The sequence below is a fragment of the Salarias fasciatus genome, chromosome 9 (genome assembly GCF_902148845.1).
Source record: "Salarias fasciatus chromosome 9, fSalaFa1.1, whole genome shotgun sequence".
Taxonomy (NCBI): domain Eukaryota; kingdom Metazoa; phylum Chordata; class Actinopteri; order Blenniiformes; family Blenniidae; genus Salarias; species Salarias fasciatus.
The window spans coordinates 22,380,615-22,405,235 of record NC_043753.1 but is presented as its reverse complement, the minus strand read 5'-3'; the positions used below and the strand labels follow the sequence as shown (position 1 = coordinate 22,405,235).

General features: G+C 48.2%; 2 protein-coding genes across 3 annotated transcripts in view; one reads left to right on the top strand and one right to left on the bottom strand.

Moving 5' to 3' along the window:
* LOC115394103 (zinc finger protein 45-like) overlaps nt 1-24,621 on the bottom strand; it is a 1,173,573-nt gene that overhangs the window by 523,913 nt on the left and 625,039 nt on the right. The window lies entirely within an intron of this gene.
* The window catches only part of mmp16a (matrix metallopeptidase 16a (membrane-inserted)), a 56,080-nt gene that overhangs the window by 3,464 nt on the left and 27,995 nt on the right, over nt 1-24,621 (top strand). The window contains exons 2-5 of one of the 2 annotated variants that reach the window (XM_030099308.1): nt 12,756-12,904; nt 13,767-13,781; nt 13,959-14,081; nt 18,615-18,919. In XM_030099308.1, the coding sequence (XP_029955168.1) occupies nt 12,756-12,904; nt 13,767-13,781; nt 13,959-14,081; nt 18,615-18,919 (592 nt within the window). The remainder of the gene's footprint in view (nt 1-12,755; nt 12,905-13,766; nt 13,782-13,958; nt 14,082-18,614; nt 18,920-24,621) is intronic. The other variant, XM_030099309.1, reaches the window with a different exon arrangement.

Here is a 24,621-nt window from a genome sequence, read left to right as displayed (position 1 = left end):
TCACACCGAGTTTATTTATGGTGTTAAACTTTTTTGAGTGTGTTTTTAGAAATTCAGCCTTTTGTTCCTGCCTGCATTCGAAAATGGTTGAGTTACATAAACCGCCTCATCGTATCTCTCACAGCTATTTTTGCGCTCTGCGGTTTCTGGTCTCCTCTTTCTTTCTGTTGGGATTGGAGATATTTTGATTCACTTTTTTTTTTTTTTTCTTCCCCCTCCTGCTCGCTGCTGAAGCTTACTGCAGGAAGACAACAAAAGCAGCGGCGGCGGCGGCGGCGGTGCTGGAGCTCTGAAGCCTCGCGAGCGTGGCGCTGCCTTGGCTACGCTGGCTGTTTTGCAGGGAGGCATCAGGTGCGCTGCGGCGCTCTGAGTCACATTAAGTGTTTGAATCGTGCCACTACGCTCGCTGGAGACAAAGACAAAGTGCTTAGTCAGAGATAATCGGCCGCACAACAAAGAGAGCAAAGTAGTACTCCAATCTGTGAACACTTCCTGTCTCCGACGGATGAATGAATTCATGAAAGGTGGTTTGACTCCGCTCTGCCGGCTCTACGCGCTGATTATTAACTCCACCAAGGGTTTTATTTGCTCCCTGTGTTTGTCAGCGTGTTATCTCCGCTCTGGATTTCCAGTGAAACACTCTGAACAGGTTGAACTTGAGCAGACTTGTGTTTACAGAAAGCCTTGATTTTTACATTAAAATAAGTTACTGTCACTTCTCTGAAATTCAGTATGAAACTAGTCCACGTGTCTTTAGCTTAGCTCAGCGCTGGAGCCGAAAACAGCTCTCAGCAATGCGTAATCATTAAAGTGTTTGGATTATCCATGCACGAGCCAAACTGTAATTCAGAGGAGTCGTATGCTTCGCGGCCGAACGCAGCGACTTGTGAATAATGACCTGCCAGTTTTACATTCGTGTTTGGCAACGCAGTAAACAAATGAGATGAAATGTGTTAATTAGCGAGCCTCAGAAGTGGAGAAAAGACATTTTTAACGCCGACTTTTAATTGCTGCCTGGTTTCAGCAGCGTGTTGGTACATTAAAGTATATTGGTATCAAAGCTCTGAGGAAAGCTTGAGCAAGATAAGCAAATATGCATGAATATATGAGAGTTAATCCCTTTCTGGGCAAAAAGAAAGTTTTAACTCGAAGTAAATTAAGTTATTCCACACAAGTTGCTTAGTTTGAGTAAAAATCTAGCAAACATGAGGTGTGAGGCATCGCAGTCGATATAAATCAGATTATTTCTGTTGTCATTAATGTCAGGCTGCACTCAGCACATCGCGGCGTAGCAGCTCTGCTCTCGGCGCGGCGAGCTGCTCGGTGCTGTTGTCGCCATGTGAGGAATGGCAGAGCTTCATCTCGCTCTCAGCTCCCGTCACCAGCTGGCATGCTCAGCCCGAGTGGCATCTGAATAATGGAAACCAACCGCTGCGTGTGTGTGTGTGTGTGTGTGAGAATGTGTCACTTTCTGTTGTTTGTGCAGGTGTAGCCATTCGTTTATGTGTGTGTGTGTGTGTGTGTGTGTCGGTCGGTTGTGTTGACACACTGACATCTTTCAGGAGATGCACGCCGGACTGGCTGTAGCTGTGCTGCATCAACGCTGCGTCCCTGACGGTGGAGAATACAGCTGATCCAGGTCACTGGAGTTTAGGCCTGAATGTGTCTGCTCGCGAGAGGAAACCGTTAGGAGATGTGACCGGCTATTTTAGGTGATAATCGCTCGTTGGCATGGTGTTCTCGGCCTGCATTTTCCAGAAATTGCTTGGCAGGCAAACAGTGTACTTTGGTTGTTTTTTTTTTTCCTTCTGTGAATGTCTGCTAATGGAGTTTGAACGCTCCTGTTGCAAGAAAGCAACAGGAGCTGCAGTGGGTTTCAACATTAATATTATCCACTTAAAAAATGATTCAAAACATCCTTAAATTCTAAACATGCGATGATTTTTCACCATCTTTGTGTTCCATCAATCACTTTTTTTTGCATTTGCATGAAAATCTTCCCCCATTTCCTGGCAGCTTGCACGCTTGCCCTTACCAAAGCTGTTAAACTGTTGCCGTTGTTTCCCTGCAGTCACATTTGCCTCCTACATACTGTACTCTGTATGGATGAGCTCGCCCCTCCTGTGTCTGAGTGCATGCAGGCGTATTTATGAGTGTATTCATATTGGTGCGCTTCGCCCTCCTTTCTCACTGGGCAATCATATGGATTGCAAACACGCACACACACACACACACACACATGCACGCTCAGATCACTGTTGACGTCATCTGGCTCCGGTGAGAGAGCAGACTTTCTGAGGGTGTCTGTGTCAGTCTGGCCACCCAATCCTGCAGAAATACAGCGACGACTGCACAGACCTAAATGATTCATAACCTCAGACTACACACACACACACGCACGCACACACATGCACGTGACTTTACAGCGAGCAGCCTCTTGTTATTGTCACTGTGTGTCAGCCTGCCTCTTTCTAAAACCCACCTTTGGTGGCAGTTGTTGCCTGTTGGATGTGACTGACAGCTGTAACATTAGATGGTGCCGGTGGGGCATCGTGTCAATTAAACACGAAACACTCAGGGAAACGCGCACGCATGTGTGTGTGTGTGTGTGTGTGTGTGTGTGTGTGTGTGTGTGTGTGTGTGTATAGTCTTTCTTGCCGCACTGTTTTTGTGAGTCATGAAAACTGTTGCAATCTGTTTCTGCACGCACTACTATGATCACATTGCAGCATGTTTGAATAAGTGATTACTCTGTGCTTCATCCTCAAATTAGCATAAGTTGAAAGCTGAATCTCAAACAGCCTCGTGGAGCTTTTTCTTTTTCTTTTTTTTTAATTGTCTTTTGCTGCTGATATCATACTGCAGCCAGAGTGTCAGATGCGATAATCTAGACATTTTTTGTTGTCATTTTCCATCATCTCCAGTCATTAAACTGCTCTGACAAACCCTCCCCTCCCCCGCAAGCTCATCCTCTCAAAAGCCAAAGTTCTGATCAGTATGTATGATCAGACCGTGACATTTGTGGGTGACATTTTTGTGACATTTTGTCCTAATGGGGCCACTGAGATGCAGGACATGGCATGCATAAAACGTGTGTGTGTGTGTGTGTGTGTGTGTGTGTGTGTGGCCACTGGAGGCTAAATATGTATCGGCACCCTGTCCAGCCTCGGCAGTAATCACGTTGCATCGGGGTCACGATGTGCAGATGATAGTTTTGGTGTCATTAGAAGTCGACTTGGCTCCTCCGTCCAATTTAAATTCTCCGATCTGAATTCAGCGGTTCGAGTGATGCTAGTGTGTGTGTGTGTGTGTGTGTGTGTGTGTGTGTGTGTGTGTGTGTGTGTGTGTGTGTGTGTGTGTGTGTGTGTGTGTGTGTGTGGGTTTGTGGTTATCGGTGTGGGCAGGAAAGGCTGCGGTTGCCTTGACGACCCTGGCACACTCGGCCCAGCGGTTCGGGGATGAATAATTCAGGGGGTGGGCAGGGTCAGAGGGGGCAGGCTTTCCCGTGGAGGCCGGGGATCGGGTTCCCATGAGCCACCTGAGTCCGCCGCCGGTTGCCCATCCTGTCCCAACCGGCCGATCCGCTCCCTCCCATCGCCGCCCGCCATGTGTCGTTCGTTGCGCGGGCGAGAAGTGTCAGGTGGCCGCCTGTGTTCACCAGTAACGCTCAGAAACATGACAGCTGTCGCTATTAATAGTCCAAATCGTTATCACATCGTTCAAACGAGGTCTTTCTGCGTTATCAAAAGCACATAATGACGAGCCGCCCCGCTGCTTGAGCCTTAAAAAAGACTCAGGGCAAGGTCTTCCCACTGCTGCTTCTCCGTCCTAGCAGGGAGCTAATTGTATTCTGCCAGCATCCCCGGGTGTAAATCATTCACTGATTGGATGAGCAGAATGAAAACAAGAAGGACTTTAAGTATCCGTGGCCGCCGCTGACAGGCGCCGGCCTCCAGCAGAAGAGCTCGCTGGCATTTTGCAGGCTGCAGGCAGAATATTTTACCTGACGGTGCTTTACCTGACTCACGCTGAGTTAGGTGGAGCGAAAAGCCACCGCCGGCCAGCAGACAGAGGAATCCGCCCAAATGTGAGTGTAGAGGGCATGAAATATAACAAACCCTGATGAGAAGGAAGTCCTGTGTGTTTGTCCATCCTTCACCCAGATCAGATTGGTCAGTCACTTGTAAATTAGCTTATTATAAAAAAAAAAAAAAATCCAAAACCTTCAACAACAATTCAGGTTTTGTTCAGAATAAATTGGCCCGCTGAGACCTGCGAGCCGCTGTTTAATATGGTCAAGAAGATTCAGTGTTTCATACTCGACTGAAGAGTCATATTGAGTCTCGCTGAATCTCCCAGTTTTCCGTCTTGGCCGGCGTCCCGTCAGCAGAGTCAGCTCCTGCCAGTACAATACTCTCTGTTCTCTCCCGTGTTACGGTGTTTAGGGATCAGTTTTACTCCCATGCCTCCAGGTCCGCTGAGGGACGGCGCCCCCGCGGTCCCTCTTGAAGCTCAGTGGCTGAATGTTTTACGTGTGCGACCAGACTTTTTAAAAAAAACGGCGCATCAGTACGGCGCTCCGCCGCAGTAATGCTACTCATTTAAAATCTAAGCTCCACTTGATCTCCTCCGCTTGAAAACCTTCTCTAAGCAGCTCTGGCGGCACACCAGAACCCTTCTTTTGCTGCATTTGTTGAAGGTCTGTTACGAGTTAGATCAGAAACATATTTGATGTGAGAGTCTAATTACCTTTGAAGTGCACGGGTATTTATGCGACCGGGTCTGTGGCCATGTTTTCCCAAACAGAGCTGGATTAACTTGAAGTTTGTGACTTAATAAAACGGTTCAGGTCTTTTCCCCGATGTCTTTTTTCGGCGTCTCATAAAACTTTCAGCCGTTTTGAAGTCCCTTTAATGTCGGGCGCGCGCGGCCCACCTCCCGACTGCCCGGGCACGTCCTCCGCTCGCCATTAACAATTCATGCACATGTGATCCCGGAGCACAAGCCGCCGTAACCTGAGGGGCCCGAGCTCCTGCCGGCCGATCAGTCACGAGCGTCAACATCAGCAGGGCGCCGTGCCGCGTTGCCATGCCGACCGGGCCTCCTCAGCCCCGCCGCATTCATAATAGAGCGGCCCCGTCGCCTTCCTCGTTGGCCTTCTGATGGCACCCGTCGGCTAATTAGCCCGCCTTCTGCTCGTCAGGTACGTCGGCTGTTCGGGAGTTGGCCGAGTTCACCTCGGTTCAACGCTCGCGTGAGACATCTGGATGAGGACAAGGCCTCTGAGTCACACTCCAGTGGTCTGGCCTCTCCTCCGCTCGCCCGTCAGTCCCCGGGTTGACTTGAGGTGGCTTCTCTAATGCCGATACTGGTTTCAGTGTTTGTATATTTGAGGCCATTCTCAACCTAAAAGGTTTTAAGCAGCTGGATAAGAGGCTTAGAGAGGCGGGAAATTGTATTTTTCTTTAGATAAGGGTCTATAAATGCACTGGAGAGCCCTTTTAGGGGAGCTGTGAGGACCAGCATTTAAAGCACTCGCTGTGTTTTTTTTTTTTTTTTTTTTTTTCATAATGCGACAGAGGTGAAGAAGAAATGCACTCTGCGTGAGGAAGTGTGGAAGGAGGCCAGGCCAGGCCAGGTTCTTCTTGCATCAGAAGCATGAGAAGAAATCTACTTCAAAGTGAAGTGAAATCAAGTGTGGACAACCCAAAAATAGGCACGGATGCATTTGGGAGATTTTCGCCTCGGTCGGGCCGTTGCTGCAGGACTCCTTATCTTTCCACTTGAAGAGTGGCGTGATTTCTGGAGAAGTTTAACCTCATTACAGCACTCAGGGCAGCGCTCAGCGCTTTCAGCGGCATCGCTGTCAGATCACACATGAGAGACCTGTGTTTGCTCCGTGACACGGAACCGCCGGGCTGCTTCACACACTTCAACTCTGCCGTGGGTTCGACTTCCGGCACAGACGAACGCTTAAAGGACCTGAACTGGCGGGTCAAGATGATTTCCAGCCTGTTTGTGGTGAGAGTTCAACACAAGCACCGGCCACAAACAGCTCAATTCAATGGATTTAAAAGCAATTTAGTCCTTCTAACAGATTTAACGCAGTTACACGACCGGTAATCTCACGACAGTAAGATTCAAGTAGAGCCACTTGTTCTCACCTAAGGTTTGTTGTGTTTGTGAAAAAAACTGTTCGTCTCTTGTCTCCACTCTTGAAGGATAATGAGTTTGCTTTCGGTCAAAGTTAGGCGGTAATTACAGTTTATGATTTGGTTTGTGAACCCTAAAAGGCTGAAAACTAAATGTACTAATGCCGCATTCTCGGCTTTGATCCGGGGAACTGAACTACTGATGCCAACATGCTCTTAATAGCTCCTCATTAACAATTCATACTGTTTTCAACCCCCCTCATTCCTCATTCTCTTATGATCTGACACTCCGGTCAGGATAGTTTTCCTGTTGGCACTCGTCTCTCTGAAAGCTGCGGGACCCTGGTGACTGTATAAAGCACGGTCGCCGCTCAGTCGCTGTTATTACACCAAAAAGCCGTCCAAATTGCAGCGCCATACAGCACTGTCTCTGCTCTCAAGCACGCTCATTATCTATTTTCTGAGAGAGGACGGGGAGGAATTTCTGTCTTATTGAATAAAGGAGCCTGTCGAGCCGGAGCCTCCCGCTCCCGGGAATCCTTACATTGGCAGAACACCGGGAACCATAGATCACCGACTGAAAGAGTGAATCAATGAGGGCGAGAGGCGAGCAGCGGGGGAGAGGGAGGGTACCGGAGGAAAGCAGCGCGATGAGGACGGACTGGAGAGTGAAAGGTAGTGAAGAGCAAAGAGCTTGGCACTGATTCAGCGAAGCTCACGTTTAGGATCTGTTCTTTTTTTGTCGGGGGTTATAGGGAGACGGGAACACCTGATGGAAGCAGTGAACTCAGCTGTTAGGACAATAGATTTATCCATTCCACATCAGGTTTTTTTCTCACTGGAGACAGATGACCTTTGAGAAATGTTGCGGGTCCGCTATCGGATATCTGATTTACATTAACACTGGTGGACGCACCAGCGCTGACCAGCGTACAAGAGCAGAAGTCTTAAAGAAAAGGCATTTATTCTCTTATTATCGGCTCCCCGGTGTCTTATTATGGCCAATCCTTCACTCCGCTGCGATCTCTTGCGACCACTTAATGGAGTCCCCAGATTGGAAACCATTGCCCTACGTTATCGATCGACTTTCAGTAAACTAAACCTAATAATACTTAAGCTCATCTTCCTTGGAGCTTTTCTCCAAAGAATCCACAGAATGCTAATGGTGTTCAAGTGGAGACACGACCTCTGAACTCAGGCCTGACGAAGAAATGGAAGATCAGAGACTCGGCTTCAATCTCAAAGTTAATAGGTGTGAGCCCCGAGCTGCCGTCCCGCTTTGACTCTCAGTTTGGAGAAGCTGGATTTTTATTCTGGACGTGCAGCCGTGGGAACTTCTTATTTGACCGTGAAGCGTCTCGGTTTTTCCCCGTGGCGGATGAATCCACACAGGCTGCCGGCGGTCGCAGTGTGACGGTTCTGGGGGGGAAAGTCTTGAAGGGATCCGAGGTGTGTTGGAGAGATTTAGAAATATTTGGCTGAGCGTGGATGATCGCTGAAGGTTAGCTAGCATCAGAAGTCCCGTGTAGCTCAAAGGGAAGATTCTTTTAAGGAGTGACAGAACAGAAACTTTCTGACGTCAATTTAAAATGGCGAGTACAAATCAAAGGTCTGACCTTTGAAATAAGTGAACTTGTTGGAATGAGTTTTCTGATGCAGGAGCTGCACGAAATGTCAGGAGTAACCGCCGTAGATTGTTTCAGTGCACTGTGCTTTAATGCGTCGCAATTTCAAAATGACAACCCTCCGTTTTCCATGGCCGACGGCCACAGGGCCGAGGTCAGAAACAAAAAGAGTCAAAACAGACATTCAAGAAACTGCAGAGGCGAGCTGATCCAAGAGTCCGTTTACGGCCACAGTTGGTGTAAAATAGGGGTAAAATGTAGATCTCTTCATCAGGAATACAATCAAATGTGTTTCTGTTATATTTTGGACATATCAACAAGTGTTTTTTTTTTATTTTTAAATCAGACTGAGGAATGTAGCTGCAGAAAAGACACGGTGACCTGAGCGACTCGGCCCGCCGCCTCTGCTGTCAGCTCGGAAAACTTTCACCGAAATTACTCGCCGCCCTCCTCTGCTGTGGTATTGGATCTACGTGCCCTCTCCCTGCAGTCCTGTATATAACGAAACAACCTCTCTCACACACACACACACACACACACACACACACACACACACACACACACTCTCTTCCTGCCTCCGCCTCTCTCCATACGGGACGCCGGGCGACCCCTCACCTCACATCGCCGCCATCCAATATCCTGCCAGCGGCTGAGTGACGGACGCAGCCGGCCCTCCCAGGCCTCCGGTCCATCGCCGGGTTCGATAACGGCGGCATTGTCTGGAAGCACAAACACTTCGCTTACATCCGACACCTCTTCAAAAACACCAACACTTCTGTAGGATTTGCAGCTTTCATTTACATAATAGTCTAATAGTTCTTTGCTGTTGCACACAGTTGAAAGTCCATTGCAACCATGTCAGTTACAAATACTCAGCGTTTGTAAGATGAAGGCCATTATTGTCTGTTGCAGAAGAAAGAAATGGCCTGGAAGTGTATTTTATCAAAGGAAAAGTTTCCACAATGTGATGTCTGATGTACTTAATCTAAACCTTTATTCTCAGGCGGAGGTTGTACAGTATTCTTGTAAGACTGCAAATAGAAAAAAGGACTTTTCCTCAGATATGCGTTGCCACATCTGAGCTGCAGACTCTTTCATCAGCAGCTTTCTGGGTTTTTTTTTTTCTCGTCTCACTGTTTCACCCTAAAGGAACCGGGGAGCTGACGGGGGCAGCGCTCTCAGGACAAAGCAGCACATAGTTGGGTTACAATAAAAATGTCAAGAGAGTGAGACGAGAGGCAGGGACAGCGGTGATTACAGGACCAGAAAATCCAAAGTAGACATCAGACGCAAAACGAGAGCGACACGACGGGGGCAGGACGCAGCGGAAATGAGCACAGCTTCACCAGAGAGAAGAGAATGCATGAAGAGCTTGACTCCTTTTGCATATTTATTCACTCAGAAAACACAAAACATGAAAGAAGGACTGAAGATATCAGCAGGTCGGATCGGCTGGTGGAGCAGGCATGTGTCTTTTTTACATGCAGTTAAGATAATACATTTTCTAAATGATGCTTTATTTAAAATATTTTGGATGCTTGATGGTTCAGAAACATGATATATATGGATTTAAGAGGAATTTCACACCTGCTGTCTAGGCTGAAACAGTACGTGACCTCTGACCTTCAGTCTCGCTTGGACCAGCGTGAAGCGATGGTCTTCGAATGCGTCTTGAAGCGGCGCCAAAACAAACTCGCCGAGATGAGCAGCAGCTGCGTGTTACACAAGTACGAACAGATCAGCACCGGTGAGGGAAAATGTCAACAACCACAGCCGGGCTGGGATTCTGATTCTGCGTCCCGGTGACCGTGTGAGCGCCGCGCTTCACGTCCAGCTCAGTCGCCATGGAAACATAATGTCCGACTAATGAAATCCAGAGCGTCGAATGAAGGCGTGAACGCAAACGGTGCGAGGAGATAATCAGTTTTAAGTCTTGGTCTCCACTGAGTGCGCTGTCTGGATTATTTCGCTTTGTATTTTGGCTTATTTCCAGTAAAAGTTATTGAAAGTGGAAGAGCCGTGTTCCAGATCTGAGCGACAGGGATGTCTTGTTTGGAAAGTCAAATAAAATCTTCCCAGGCCTGAACCGCTGTTCATTCTCTCACACCGTGTTGCTGGGATTGCCGCTTTTAGCCCATTCATTGTGTCTTTCCAACAAGCAGAGAGCTGCACCGTGCTTGTAAGAAGAGTGTTTTTGTTTGTGCTGTCTGGTGATTCCTTCCCCGCCGACTGTCATGTGTCATTTCATGGCTGAGCTCTCCGACAGTGTCACCGGGCTTCAGTGTGTGCATTTGTCAGCTTGTTTTAAAGTGCTTCATGACTGCGAGTGAGTGTGTGTGTGTGTGTGTGTGTGTGTGTGTGTGTGAGACAGATTACAGAGCCGTAGTTTCTGTACCTGTGCAGCTGAATGAAAATCACACCCATGAACCGAAGCGCCTCTCCCCAGAGTGTAAAAACTCTACACATGGTAATGTTATCACACACTCGGGAGGAGGGGCGAGCGCGTGGAAAACTCCCGGCAGAGCGAGATAAGGAAGTGAAGGGGAAACGTGGAAAAGAAAGAGAGAGCGAGAAGAAGTGATGTGCGTCAGGACCTGGCGTGCACAGGACGGTTTTTGGAAGCACGGCTCGTGAGGAAGGCGTAAAGTTCTGACTTGCGCCTGCCTGTGCGGCTCGGAGCTCTGCCAGTCACAACACGGAGAGGAACCCTTTACCTCTGTTACATATCGGCTTTTACCAGCCACACATGCGGAATATCAACGTGCGTTTTACTTGTAGCACTCGCCCTCCTCTAGGATTTAATTTTTTTGGTTACTGTATTTGCAACATTTTACTTTATTAAAAATTCCCCCCTACAGGATAAACACTGTAAGTCGAGGCTCAGTGGAGGCAGGAACAGAAGCAAAGATTATTAAGACTCCTCTGGTGTTTGGTTGGTTATTTTCAGCAGTTCAGGTGTTAATTTCAGTTATTTCACAGGAATCCTGCTCAGGTAAATGTTAGCAACTTCTACATGTGAGTTCATTTTCACACCTTCCTGCAGAGCGATGTATTATTTTCACTTAACGTGCACTAAATACATGTTTTATAGCTCCAAAGAGGAATTATTAATCTGTATTGTTGGTTCAGGGTCAGTTTGTACCATTTGGTTATTTTTTATTTTTTTTTTTTAGCACATGATGCAAACTCAGATAAGCAGCGGAATGAGACAAAACAACAGTTTTACTGTCATTTCAAAGACAGTTTTGATAAATGCTGATAGATCGTCTGCATATTGCAGTGGATCGAGTGGAGGGGTTCGTGTGTCTTTAAAAATAGAAGCAAGAGGACAAGGTGCCAGCTGCTGAAGGTCTCCTCCAAAGTGTGATAAAACATGTCCACAACATTTACCCCAGAAGTCCAAAAAGTAAAGCCAAGAACAGGAAATGAAGGACAGTGACTGTCTGTCGGTTTACATAGCGCTGTGAGTTGTTTATTTCATGGGAAATATTCCAATTTGTCAATATCTCCACACGCTTTCCCAAAAAAAACTGTACCTGGAAGTCATTTTCTGCATGTTTCGTTCCCATGAGCTGTTCATCTGAGCTGTAAAACTTCTCCCGTTGAATTTATAGCTCACATCTGCTTTCCCCGCCACTTGCTGCTGCGCATTAATATATCTGCACCTGGGCATCCCTCCAGCTTCTGTTGACGCCGGCCGACGGAAGAGAGATGTTTCTCATTTACTTTCTTCATTTGCATGTTTGCTGAGCGCCGTCCTGCAGCTGTGTAATAACGCTCCCAGCCACTGGAGCTGAAAATCACCTCGCTCTTTCCTCTCAGATCGCAGCACTTCCCAGTTTTCTTTTTTTTTTTTTTTGCCTTGTGTTTGTGTGTGTACACACAGCGCCATACAGTCGCTTTCTAAAGCGCTCATTGTTGCCGCTCGGAGTCTGGCACCGGGCTTTTCTCAGTGTAACCGAAGCTGTAAGACTCACATTTGTTCCATTGTTGAGTAATGGTTTGCCTTTTTATTGCTTTCTCCTCGCCCGCTCTCACACCATGCCTGCCTCGCCGCTCGGTGAATTTCATTCTCAGTGTGTCTGCTATCCTGAGCAGCAGGCCTCCGTGATGACTGAGGCGCCTCCGCAACATTGTGTACAAGAATAGCTCTCAGGTTTCACAGCGCCGCTGAATGAGGAATAATAAGAATAGGGGGGGGGGGGAAACAGGAGTGTGTGAGGCGAACGCTCACACCTTATTGTGTCTGCCAGACTCTGGACCAGACTTCCTCCGCTCTTCAGGCAAAACTATTTAGCTCGACTTTTATTGGTTTCCTGGCTTTGAGATGCTGAATGCAGCAGTTGACTGGGACGATCCGGATCCCCGAAGCCTCCTCTGAGGGGGGGGGCCATCCCAGATCCATCCCAGAGTTCTGAGCTGTCTCCCCTCCCCGGCTGGGTCTCATAAGGCCACTGAAAGCTCTGTTCCACCAAAGTCCCCAGCAAGCCAAATGACGCGATAACAGATGACATTCTGCTCAATAAACTGCAAATGAAACCCCTCCCTTTCCGTTTTTTTGAATGGACTTCAGATCTGTCGTTTCCTGATCTCGACTATCTCGCTTTCACACAAAGTTGTATCTTGATGACATTTGAATGCAGTTTTAGGTCATGCACCGCAAGCCCTATTTTTCCTTGAATTTATTCAGTGAAAAGTTTGTTTGAAGTCATTCCCGTGCATAAATGCAATGCAAAATGTTCACACCGGGCCATAAAGGAACTTAGTTGGACATGAGACTTTATGCAGCATCAGAGGGATGTGGTGGAACCTCAGCGTCTTGAACGTCTGTGGTGGTGAGAATTAAGCGATCACATATTAAATAAGATGTTTATTCCTCTCACGTTGAGGCGCCAGTCATCTGCGAATGTTTTACCTCCTCGCTCCGAGCGCTGTAACGCGTAACCTTTTCTCCCTCTTTGTTCCCCCCTGTTTGCAGGCTTGGCTCCAGAGGTATGGCTACCTCCCTCCTGCAGACCCCAGAATGTCAGTGCTGCGTTCTGCCCGCGTCATGCAGTCTGCTATCGCTGCCATGCAGCGCCGCTACGGCCTAAATGTCACAGGGACTCTGGACAGCAACACTATAGAGTGAGTCACCCGCCTTCACAAACACCTTTCTGGACGGGTCCGCCTGCAGTCGGCGCTCGGCTCGTGACGGGAACGTTCAAAAATAAGAGAGCGAGAAGATGAAATTTGACGAAGGGAAAATCACAGATTTATCAACATTTGCAGCATAGATATTACAAAAGCTGAAGTACCGAGCCAAAGCCAGGAGGCAGAACGCATCCCGGCCGCTGTTGTTGCTCCTGATTAAGATTCGAGGCGACGGCGGCTTGGAGTGGGCTCGACGTTTTCCAAACGGCTGTCGCTTCTCCCATTCAGGCCGCGCTCGGCGCGCTGAAGGCAGGCGGAGTCCTTTTTTTTCCCAGACACAAAGTTAGCCTGACATAGATTAAGCGGGGCGTTTTAATCTGATCAAAGGGACCTTTTGCAGAGAGAGTGCACCTCCGACGGCAGATCAAAGGCTGCAAAATGTCTCCGCATTAATACTCGTGGGAAGAGGGAGGCGGCGGCGAACGGGGACGGCGTTTGGCTTCGCCTCATCCTATCACTTAGACATGCGGGTTTCAGGCAGAGCCACAGGAATATACTCGCTCCCACAAGTCTCTCCTGAGCATTTTTTAATTTATAATGACAAAAACATGTCACTCAGAGTTTGATCCTTTGAATCACTTTCCTGTCGGATTTGTTTATTTCTCTATAACTTTTAGAGTTTTCATGATATGTTGATGATTCAAAAGCTGTCAGAAAGCAGGGAGATTGAACCGTAACTCGCGCGACGTGGCGTCCAGCGACGTGAACGCAGACTAACATCTGTCCAGAGTGAAATACGACCAGCTAACAGCACGTCTGTTCTTATCCCCCTCTCTGCTTCTCATGCGTGATGCAGGGATAACACAGTAAGGTGAGGCTTCTTCTCCGTGTTCGACATGTCTGTGCGTTCGTCCACACCATGCATGCTAGTTTTTTTTTTCCTCAGTGGGTTGTGTTTGCCTTAGCATCTCTCGACTTCTCCATCACCTCCAGTCGTCTCCAGTGGAAGTGTTTTTCCGCCGTCAACTCGATGCTTGCTCTCCTGCAGGTGGATGAAGAGGCCCCGGTGTGGAGTTCCCGACCAGATAGGGGGATCGTCCAGATTCAGCGTCAGAAAACGGCGGTACGCGCTCACGGGACAGAAGTGGCAACACAAACATATCACGTACAGGTGCGTGGATTTACATCCCTTTGATCGGGGCTTCTCTTTAATCCACGCCGTCACTTGAAAGGGAAAAACCTGCAGGATTTGTTGAAGGGATTTTGAACATGTTGGCTCATGTTAACGTGTTCATTCAAAGATGAGACGATTTGAGTTTCTGCTGCCAAGCGATGAGTGTTCAATTCATCTTCACTTGTTTTGAAAAATTAGGATTGAAGTTGTTTTTTTGAACATCATATCCCGTCTATGTTTCTTTATGTTTTGTCTATTTGATCGGTATTGCAGAAAGTGTGTAATGCACCTTCAAACAGGATCCCGCAGTAATACTTCACCTTACGTAACAGACGAAGAAACGCGCGGTCGGCTGAGTGTTTCACGTCTGTCCGGCATCATATTACATGTGACATGCGCCGTGTTCTTCTGCACGAGAGGCAGCTTCATCCCATACGGAGCATGTAGCATAAATGAGAAATGAGCGTAGAGCGCGGAGCCGATCGCCAATTTCATAATTCACAAGCGCATTTGCTGGCATCCAGCTACATAAGTAATAAAGCGCAGGACAACACGCTGCACTTATATAACATTTCTCTGCTGATTTACTGAGGTCAGTAGCTCAGATTCTGTAATATTTTATATATGCTGTGGCTCGCCCCAGGCTCCGTGTTTCATGAGATAATCCTGAAGAAGCAAGCTTTTTTTTCTTTCTTTAATATTTATATATATATATATATTCTTTCTCTGGCACGGGGATAAATGTACATGCAGTATTGCATGCTAAATATAATCCGTGGATCAGTGACCTACAGCTGAAGGAGCACCTTATATCACTGACTGTCCAGATTCGCACCCGTGCATTTTTCTCTCTGAGTAATTGCGCCGGGATCGGGCTTGAAGAGGCTGGCCCGAGCGCGCTCCTCATCCGCGACGACGCCGGCATGAAAAGAGGCAAAAACGAGCCGGCGTGATGAAGAGCAGAACATAGGTGGGAGCTGAGAGGGAGGAGGAGGAGCAGCTGCAGAGAGAAAGAGGCGAGCGGAGGAAACCCCGGTGGAAGGCAGAGGGTGCTCGCTGACAGATTCGGGTTATGTAATAGGATGGGAGCGTTTTGAGTGTGTCTGCTCGTGTGTGTGTGTGTGTGTGCGTGCATACGTGTGTGTTGTCCGCGGATGTGTGCCTGGCTTCCAGTCAAGAGTCAGATGTGCCTGCAGCTGCTCTTTTTATCTCCGACTGCTGCAGCCGAGTTAGTTAGACGAATGCAGCACATCCGTCTGAAGATCCCCCTCCCAGGTGTGTGTGTGTGTGTGTGTGTGTGTGTGTGTGTGTGTGTGTGTGTGTGTGTGTGTGTGTGTGTGTGTGTGTGTTGGAAGATGATATTTGTCCGTATGTTGATAACACGACAGATGCTTCGCTGGATTTAATTCAAGGGATGAAACATTTCTGTTCACGTCGGCATCTGTGCAGCGTTCTTCATCTCTCCACTTCATCCCAGTTTTTAGAGATAAACTCATGAAGCGGTTTATGAACCTTTCCTGGGGCTCTTTGTGTTTGCATGTTCTCCCTGTGTGTGTTTGGGTTTCGGGCTCTGACTGTCTAGCATCACACTCGCACTGAGTTGAGGGAGTTTTAGTTTCTTGGTGGCTCACATGGAGAAGTCATATTCAAAAATAGATAAAAAAAAAACAAACTTGAAAGATCATTTTCTTCCGCTTTCAGGCTTTTTAGCGTTTGAAATCATTTTGAACAACAATGCTGGCATTTGGAGAGTTTTCCTCCCCAGGTGTGTGCCGGTTTCCACGCCGCCACATGCCGTACTTGCTGTGGGGAGCTTCTAATTAGCTCTGGCTTCCCCGCCGCTCTCCCGGCGAGCAGGTACCATTACCGCACATGAGCTGCATCCGGAATCATTATCGCCTCGCAACGTGCAGTTTAATACGTGATGTTGGACTCGGAGCGGGCCGGGATCTTTCTTTATAGGTTGTTTTGTTGCTTTTTTTTCCCCCCTGCTTGCGGTTCCTTTCTTTATCTGGCCTGAACTCAGAATAGGATGCAGATACAGTGAGGCGGGTCAGGAAGGCTGAAAGGAAGCCGTCTTTCTATTCCTCAAGTGGTCGCAGACCCAGCAGCACAAGGGCCTGTATTCATGCAGAGCCCTGGGGGTGCCGCGATGTTTTCCTTTTTCTTCATTAAATTCCGCGTGAAGACGTTTGCAGTCGCTCTCGTCTTGCCGGGTCAGCTGGTATCGATTTGAAAGGGCGGCTGTTTTCTTCTGTTTATTATGCTCGCACTTCCGTCGGCGCTACATAAACCCTTCAAGAGACAAAGCGGCGATTCGGGGCCGCCTCCTCCAGTGGCCTCAATCAGGCGAAAGATAGTTTGCTTACTCAACAGCCCAGCTATCATGCTAATGCCTCTTCTTTTTTTCTGTAATTGTCAGCGTCGTTCTTGAGACGCGCCCGTTTATGACTCGCACTCTGAGAGGGGCGATCAAGGTCGAGCGCGGTGTTGATCACAATCTGCGTCACTGGAGCCAGATCTCATCTCATTCAAAACACGCCGTCAGATTCGAGCGCGCGTCTCGCCAATTTCAGCATTTCTTCAGCCAGTGCCGATACGTCTGTCCAGTTCTCAGAAACTCAGGCGACTCTTTATCGATTTATGATTTTTCTTTGCTGTGTTGGTGCAAAAGCAAGACTCAACTTGTTAGCCTTCCTGCGCCAACTTTTTGCCAAATTCACCCTCCCACACTCCCAAAGCAGCAAACTTTTCAGCAGCAGGAATGTATTGATACTGTGACACAGAGCATGTGTCGGTAAATATTTGGTGAAATCTCTAAAGTCAGGTTTAGTTGACAGCTGACTGGCAGGTTGAGCGGAAAACACCTCAGGCTGTAGCGACGCCCCAGCTAATGGCAGACGAACGTTATTCCCAGGGTAGTCTGGGTAAAGAGCAGAGCTGGCTCAGCGTCAGCTGTGTTAAAGATACGATTCGGGACAAAAGATAAAATTTCACAGCGACATTTTTAAAGTTTCTCCGCTGTGTGAATGAGCTGCAGTTTGTGCACATGTGTTTTGAAATGTTTTGTCTCCGCTCACTTGTCTTTGCAACCTGTCCAAGCAGCATATATTCTCATTTCTTCATGTCTGCAGGGCTCGGGTGTGTCGATACGACAATCATTAGCGGGGAGAGGAGCTTTTTGCTAAAGTTGTGAGAGTGTAATTATAGCAAACGCTAAAGCGGCTGTCAGCGAGCGCGTTTTGAAAAAAAGAGAAGCAGTTTGCGATTCGGAATAAGCAATTAGGACGTTTCAGATAGACACTGCAGGTTATTCAGCGGCTCGGTATTTCTATTTTATAACCAGCCTTTATGTTCCCTCCATTCACGGAGCTTGATTTAATGATGAATCCCTGCGTACACGCAGTGTAAACACGCAGCATGTATAAGGTGCCTTGTAGCCGCAGACAAAGACGCTGTGATAATATTTATTCCCATAATGGGAAGTGACAGCCTGACAGGCAAACGCGCGCACGGCGAGGAATCAAAACGGAAACGAGAGCCGAGGAGGTGACTGCGAATACATGAAGGAGGAGAACGCTGGGAAGTCTCGAATTATCTTGAAAGGCTCCGGCACGAAGACTCGGAGGGAAGAAACAAAAACAAAGGCTTTGGCGCGGCGCCGTATTTTGGGGCGCGCTTTATTTATCAACACTTATCTGAACATCCGCCAACCGCCGGCACCGGCGGCGTCATCGGGCACAGGCGCAGCGGAGTACCGCGCATTTACAAGCCTCCAAGCCGGATGACGCAAAACCGCACCTCTCCGCCTTGACCTTCCGGCGGAATTTAAATAGAGCGTGACACCGAGGCGGAGGGAGGCTTTTCCTGATTGCTCGGAACCAGGCCGGGGTTCTCAGCGGGCAGCGGGCTGTTGATAATCCTTAATTAGAAAATAAATTCCAGAGGCAGGAAATTGCGGCGTCCTCGCCACACCTGCAGCGGCCCGGAGCCGGCGGGGGAGGACTCAGCTGTTTCCCCCCGAAAATCGCTCCATTTAGCTCCCTGTTGGCGGACAGGATGAGCGTGAAATGGCAGCATGCGGGGGAAACGGTGATAGTCGGGGTTTTTTTTTTCTTTTTCCAGTGAGATCCCGCAGATTGACGTACTGCGGCGCTCTCCTGCCTCAGCCTTGGCGCCGTATAGCGCGGAGTGAGTCTATTGTTTTTGATCCCGCTATATTTCACGCTCCAGAGGAGTTGAACGCTATTTACTTTCACTGATTAGATTCTTTTCTTCTCGTTTTTCCTCTGAGTGGACATCCAGCAGAATAAACCACTCCCAGGTGTGTTTGTTTTATCAAGCGCTGCGGGCACCCAGTGGTCTTATCACTGCTTTTTACAATGGATTTGCCCGTCCCGACAGCTGAAGGAGAAATCCCGATCCCGGGCTTACCGGCCTCCGACGATAAGAGCAAATTATCTGCTTGTGTGAAATGTTTACCAAGAGTCCCAGCCTTAACTTTCACCCCTTTATCTCCCGTTGCCGCAGTATAAAGAACGTGACGCCCAAGGTGGGGGCGGAGGAGACCCACGACGCCATCCGGCGAGCCTTCGACGTGTGGCAGAACGTGACGCCGCTGCGCTTCGAGGCGGTGCCCTACAGCGAGCTGGAGAGGACCAAGAAGGACGTGGACATCACCATCATCTTCGCCTCGGGTTTCCACGGCGACAGCTCGCCCTTCGACGGGGAGGGGGGCTTCCTGGCCCACGCCTACTTCCCGGGGCCGGGAATAGGAGGCGACACGCACTTTGACTCGGACGAGCCGTGGACGCTGGGAAACCCCAACCATGACGGTGAGCGCCGCTGCGGCTTCTATCCAAACCGAAGAATCAATAAATCACAATCGTCCAGTTCCCTTGATCCAGAAATACACATATTGAGACTGGATTTTACATTATGTGGAAAGTCAAGCAGCCCAAGCATCTTGCTGATGATCTTTCTTCAACCCCATAATAATCAGGTCGCAGAGTTTTGTTACCAACTGTAACAGTGACCTTGCATGACTTGGTTGATGTAGTTTTTCCTTCACTTCTTGCCTTTTCGTAGTGGTTCCAAGTTGAACTCCTGACCCCAGTGATCGATTTGTGGACTTGAACAGAAGAAGTTGGAAAAGTTGTTGACTGAAAAGCCGACCGGAGTGGAGACATTTAATTATTTAGTTGCAGATTCCTCGACTCTACGAGGGTCAGATTTCTTCTTCTTGTCACAAACTTTCCGAAGTAGGTCCGTTTGTTGCTTCACATCGTCTTGGGTTCAGATAAACTACATTTGCTGGTCAAACGTTGATCTTTGTGAGGACTGATCCAGTAGCACGGGGGATTTTATTAAGTCCGATGCATCTGCTCTTAATCCTGGGCTCAGGGGTCAGGTGTGCGGCGTTGTGAGATCTGCCCTCGCCGCTCAGTCCACCGCTGAGTTCTGCTCCGCTCCGCTGTGGCTTCACTCTCTCCCTCTGAACTCCAGTAATCATACCTCCCTCGGCCGGTGCTGACCTCCGGCCCGTGCCCGGGCTGGATGTTTGCCCTCGTGGCCTCGCAGCTTGTCGGGCGGCCTTCAGACCGGACCCGTATGTCAGCCCGCTGTGCGGGCCGCGCGTCGAGCGGCTGCGCTTCTGTTTCGCCGACGTCCGGCTCGTCTCCGCGTGTTTGTGAATCAGCGGGAGTCGGTCGGCCGAGCTCCCCGGTCGGCCCTGAGCGCACGTCAGCGAGCGTCAGATGCTTTTACTGAGTCACAAGTCAAAACGACGGCGGACGTAGAAACACAAGAAGCAACGTCCGACACCAAGAGGCAAAAAAAAACCAAAAAAAAAAAACTGGAGATTTTGGCGAGCAAAAAGGCAGCAGAGATAACAAGAGAGCGAAAGAGAGGATGTGAGGGAATGGCAGAGTATCTCTAGACAAATATTTGAGGTTGAAGAGCTCACAAGAGAGACAGGCGGAGAGGGAAACGCTGAAGGAGCGGCGTAGCGAGGAGCAAGGGAAACATTTGAAGAGCAGCGCGGTGAGAGATGAGTGGGAGCTGTGGAGCGCCGCACGCCTCGGAAACACAAGTCAGGACGCTGCTGCCGGAGACGGAATCTTCAAGCAGCAGCCGGTGGATGTTTGCAGGCTCAGATAATTTGTGGTGAGCCGGTTTTGGGAAATTCAGACTTTGATCATGTTTACAAGGATCATCCCAGCGATCAGGTAACCTGATCGACATGATTTACACGTGTCGTTCCTGCTGCTGTTGAGCCCCGCAGGAAGGAGAAGCAGCTGTCACTGGCAGCTATGATTCACTCCCTTTAACACACACTCTCACACACACACACACACACACATATGCACAAACACACACACATATGCACAAACACTCTCCTCTACCCCTCAATGCAATATTAATACGGTCCTGCTGCGGCCCACACTTCCATGAAAACCTCCCATAATGCATGCAGCTCTCTTCTCTCCGGCTGGCTTTCTTGTGAAAACGTGCACGCCGAGTTCAACGTGCACGTTAGCGGCCGCCCCGTCTTTACTCTTGCACGATGAGCGGCGTTGCGCCGAGTTTCTGAAGGCAGATTCGGCCGGAAGCAGGCTGCTAACGGCGTTTTGCGCCGAGGCTGGACATCTTAAAATGTAACAATTCCTTTGCCAGAAGCTACTACACTACCAGGTACCCTGCACTGCTGCCAGCACGCTTCTTGTTTTTGGTTTTGTTTTTTTTTTTTTTGGCTTCGCACCACAGCAGAACCTTTGAGGCAGTGTGCAGCTTTTGGCAGGCGGAGACTAAAAATCTGTGAGATTATAGCTCCGCGAGTAATAACTCATGTTACTGCTAGTGATTAAACTTTGCCGCGTTTCGTCGCCAGGCGTGCAGCAGCGACCGGAGTCGTATAACATGAAACGCTCTCTGATAACTCACTGTTAACGTTCACTGTTAAATCTCTGGGTGCGATGGACTGAAGCTAAAACTTCAGATTGAATCATCCCAAATGGTTTTCCACCATCACCTCCTGGTAAAAGAACTCTTAACAGGAATCTGACCATCGAGGTTGCACTGGGAGGGTTTTTGAAAAAATGCTTTAATGAGAAAGTTTCAGCATTAGCGTCGTGAGCGTTAGCTTTGTGCTGACCTTTCTCAGTACTTTTATATGACACAGTTTCACATCATGAACTACAAATCTAAAGGGCACGAGGGAGCAGTTTAGGTTTCATTTTGTAAACCTATTTGGAAGAATATCAGTTTATTCTTGATCTTTAAGCCAGTCTATATACAGTCCTTTAAAGGATTTTATTGGATGTTATCCAGCCTTTGATGGGTTTATTCCTCCAAAAACAGAAAAGAAAACTTAAATACAGCATCAGGTCTGATAACTGAACTGACTCTGACTGCTGAATGAGTTCTCAAAGTGACATGAAATCAAAAATCAGCACAAAAAGGTTCATAATGTCAGGATGCCATGATGTCCCTCTATTTGATCAGGCAGTGTGTCCACACAGATGAATTTATATTGTCACAAATGTCAAATTTTACTCAATCTCAGTTTTGCCATTGGCTTTAAGAAAAGCGACACTGAACATCATCCACATAAAGAAGTTTTTTTTTTCCCCCACCTTATAATAGAAAATGGTTTGAGTCTTCAGGAGGTGAAGTTTCCTGCAGCAGGAGCTCACCTGCATCACTTCCATACATATTTCAGGATGTCTGCAGGAGACTCTGGGACCCTGGACTGAACGGGGGTCAAACTCATCTCAGTCCAGGCGCCACGTGCAGCCCGGTGTGATCGGATATAATAGGATAGTGATAGGAGAATGTTGACATTTCAGGAGAGGTTTTTTGAACAAATATTTTTCTTTATGATAAGGGATTATATTCAGTTTTATAAGTCGAAGAACATAAAGTGTTGTCATAAACTGCTCAGGTCACGATGGGGTTTTAAACATCCATGTATCTATGTATGAAAGTCGACTAGTTGTGTTGTTTTTCTCTCCAAAATCCTGTGCTTTAATGAAAACGTGGCTCTAAATGTTCATGCTAATCATGAGGTGGATGGTTGCATATAGCTGCAGTGAGACGTGTTTGAAGGATTTGTAATCCAGCCATCATCCACCTCCTCGCTGGTCCTGTGCCCGTGCTTCGAAGGCGACCGGCTCAGAGCAGCACGACGTCTGGCTCTCCTTTAGCTCCTCCTCCGTCCCTCTCGTTCTGTTTTCATGTTCCAGGCACACTGAAGATGTGCCGCTGCCCGCTATGCCTCATCCTCGGTACACTTCTGTCGGGACGGATCAGACGTCCCGGCGCTGTTGTTGTTGTTGTTGTTGTTGTTGTTGTTGTTTTGGATGACGACGTCACTGACGCACACCGGAGGATTAACCTCTGTCTGCACGGACATTTTTTTTGCACACATGCACTTCCCGCCTTCCCTCACTCTGCTGCACGGGCAAACGAGGACAGAGGATTATGCCGGCGTTACACATCAGTATACGTTTACGTATCATTTTATCGCTCATCCCTCAATGAAAGCTAATTTTCGGAGCATTTTTGGTCTATTGAAAACAGTTGCGTCGAATAACATTTGAAATTATTCCCTCCTATTTTCTTTTTCAGACATTTGATAGCCGGAGTGATTAAGTGGGAGCGTAATTGATGGTGATTAATTGATAATGAGTGTCAGCTGCGGCCCCTCACGCATGTAAACGCGCTGTGGCTGCGGAGGACCATCTGTGGAAACTGCACTTCCATCCACCCGTCAGCTGGGCAGCCATTAAAGACAACATGAAGGGGACTTTTTTTTTTGTTTGTTTTTTTAACAAATCTGGAGTAAAATGCCAAAAAAAGATGCACACAGGACATATTTCAAAGACCCCGAGTTGAATATCTCCTCATAATGTGACTGTCTTATCCTTTCCTCTCACCATCATCCCACCACTCATATCTCCTTTACTTACTGTAATTCTTAGCATTTTTAAGTCACAATAAAGAAAAAGGATCATTTGAATCTAGTGTTTATTGCAGTAAAGAGAGCAGTCTTGTAAGAGAATGGGGTGTGAATGTAATGAAGACAATTAAAGTGATGAAATGAGCTTCAGCGCAGCACTGCATGTGTAACGGTTAAAGACGTTGAGAGTTCGGGCGTCTGACACTCGAAGAGCTGCGCTCGGTATGAAGCCGCTCAACTAAATATTTGACTGTGGAAGTAATAGGATGTTCTGCATCAGCCAAAATGTGTTATCTAATGTGAGGCCCGGGTGCGCGCTGTGCGTGATTTTCGGTTTCACGGCGTCATTTCCACTCTGTGTGAGATGTGTAAGAGTTGGCAGGCCGGATTTACTTGACTTTAAAATGCATTGATTTGATGTGCTTTGCTCGAGAGGTGAGATTTTACCCCCCCGGCGTAACTGTAGCAAACACGAGCTGATGCTTTTCCTCTTTTTCTGTCTGTCTCTGTATTACTTCTTCTCATTCTTCATTACTTAGTGTGTGTGTTGGTGCTTTAAAACAAAGAGGGCTTGCAGTTGAGCAAATGCAGTTTATTTAATTAGACAGCAGCGGATTAGAGATCCAAGACATTTCATTGCATCATGATACGTCTCTCGCCGGAACAAAAGAAATCTATGTAATCTGCTGAGCAACGCGTACGTGTTTGTGTTCGTGTCTCGCGGCGAGATAATAACAACACCGTTACGTAATCGCAAAACTCTTTGACCCCCTTCCGCTGCTCAGTTCTTCACAATGGAGCGCGCTGATTGACGCGCAACGTCCTTGGATCCCCCCCTCTCCTTTTGCTCGTCTCACGTTGCTTCGTTTCGTCTCACGCCGGGAGGATTCTCACGTCGCTGTGCTGCGCGGCAATCGCTCCCGGTGTTGTTTCGGCCAGGATGTTGTCGGCGAGAGGGGGCGGCTACACGGCCGATATTCCCATTCGGAGTGCGGGCGGAGGAGGCGGAGGGCCGAAACAGAGATGAGTGGTCCTGCAGCCCCTGCAGCTCCTCCGCTGCATGCAGAGCGATGAGGGATCATCACTGAGGCAGATTCATCAGGTGGAACCCAGTAAAGATTCACATAAGCAGTAAGAAGAGGCTGAGCAGGGAAATTTCACATCAAACATGGAGAAAGAAATACTGAAAGGGAAGGCAGAGCGCTGGAGGGCGCGGAGGAGAAGACTGTGGAAGGATTTAGCGCGAATGTAGGATAAGGAAGAAAAGAAGTGGCGCTGTAGATGAAGATGATTAGATTGTCTTTTCATCAGATCTCACCGCTCTTGAAAGAAGCGCATTTTCACAAGCTGTTTTTTTTTTCCTTTTCTTTTCTTCTCAGTGTTTTTTTTTCTTCTTTTGTTCGATGGATTTCAATTCCTGAAGACGAACAAGCCAGCGTTCGTCTGTGCTTTATCGCAAGGTCATCTCGGCCGGGCCGCGGCCGCCTTTCTCTCCCCGAGAAATCAGAGTGATTCACGCAGGAATATAGATAACGCCGCTTCCATTTAGACTCTCGGTCGTGCCGCGGATGATTGGAT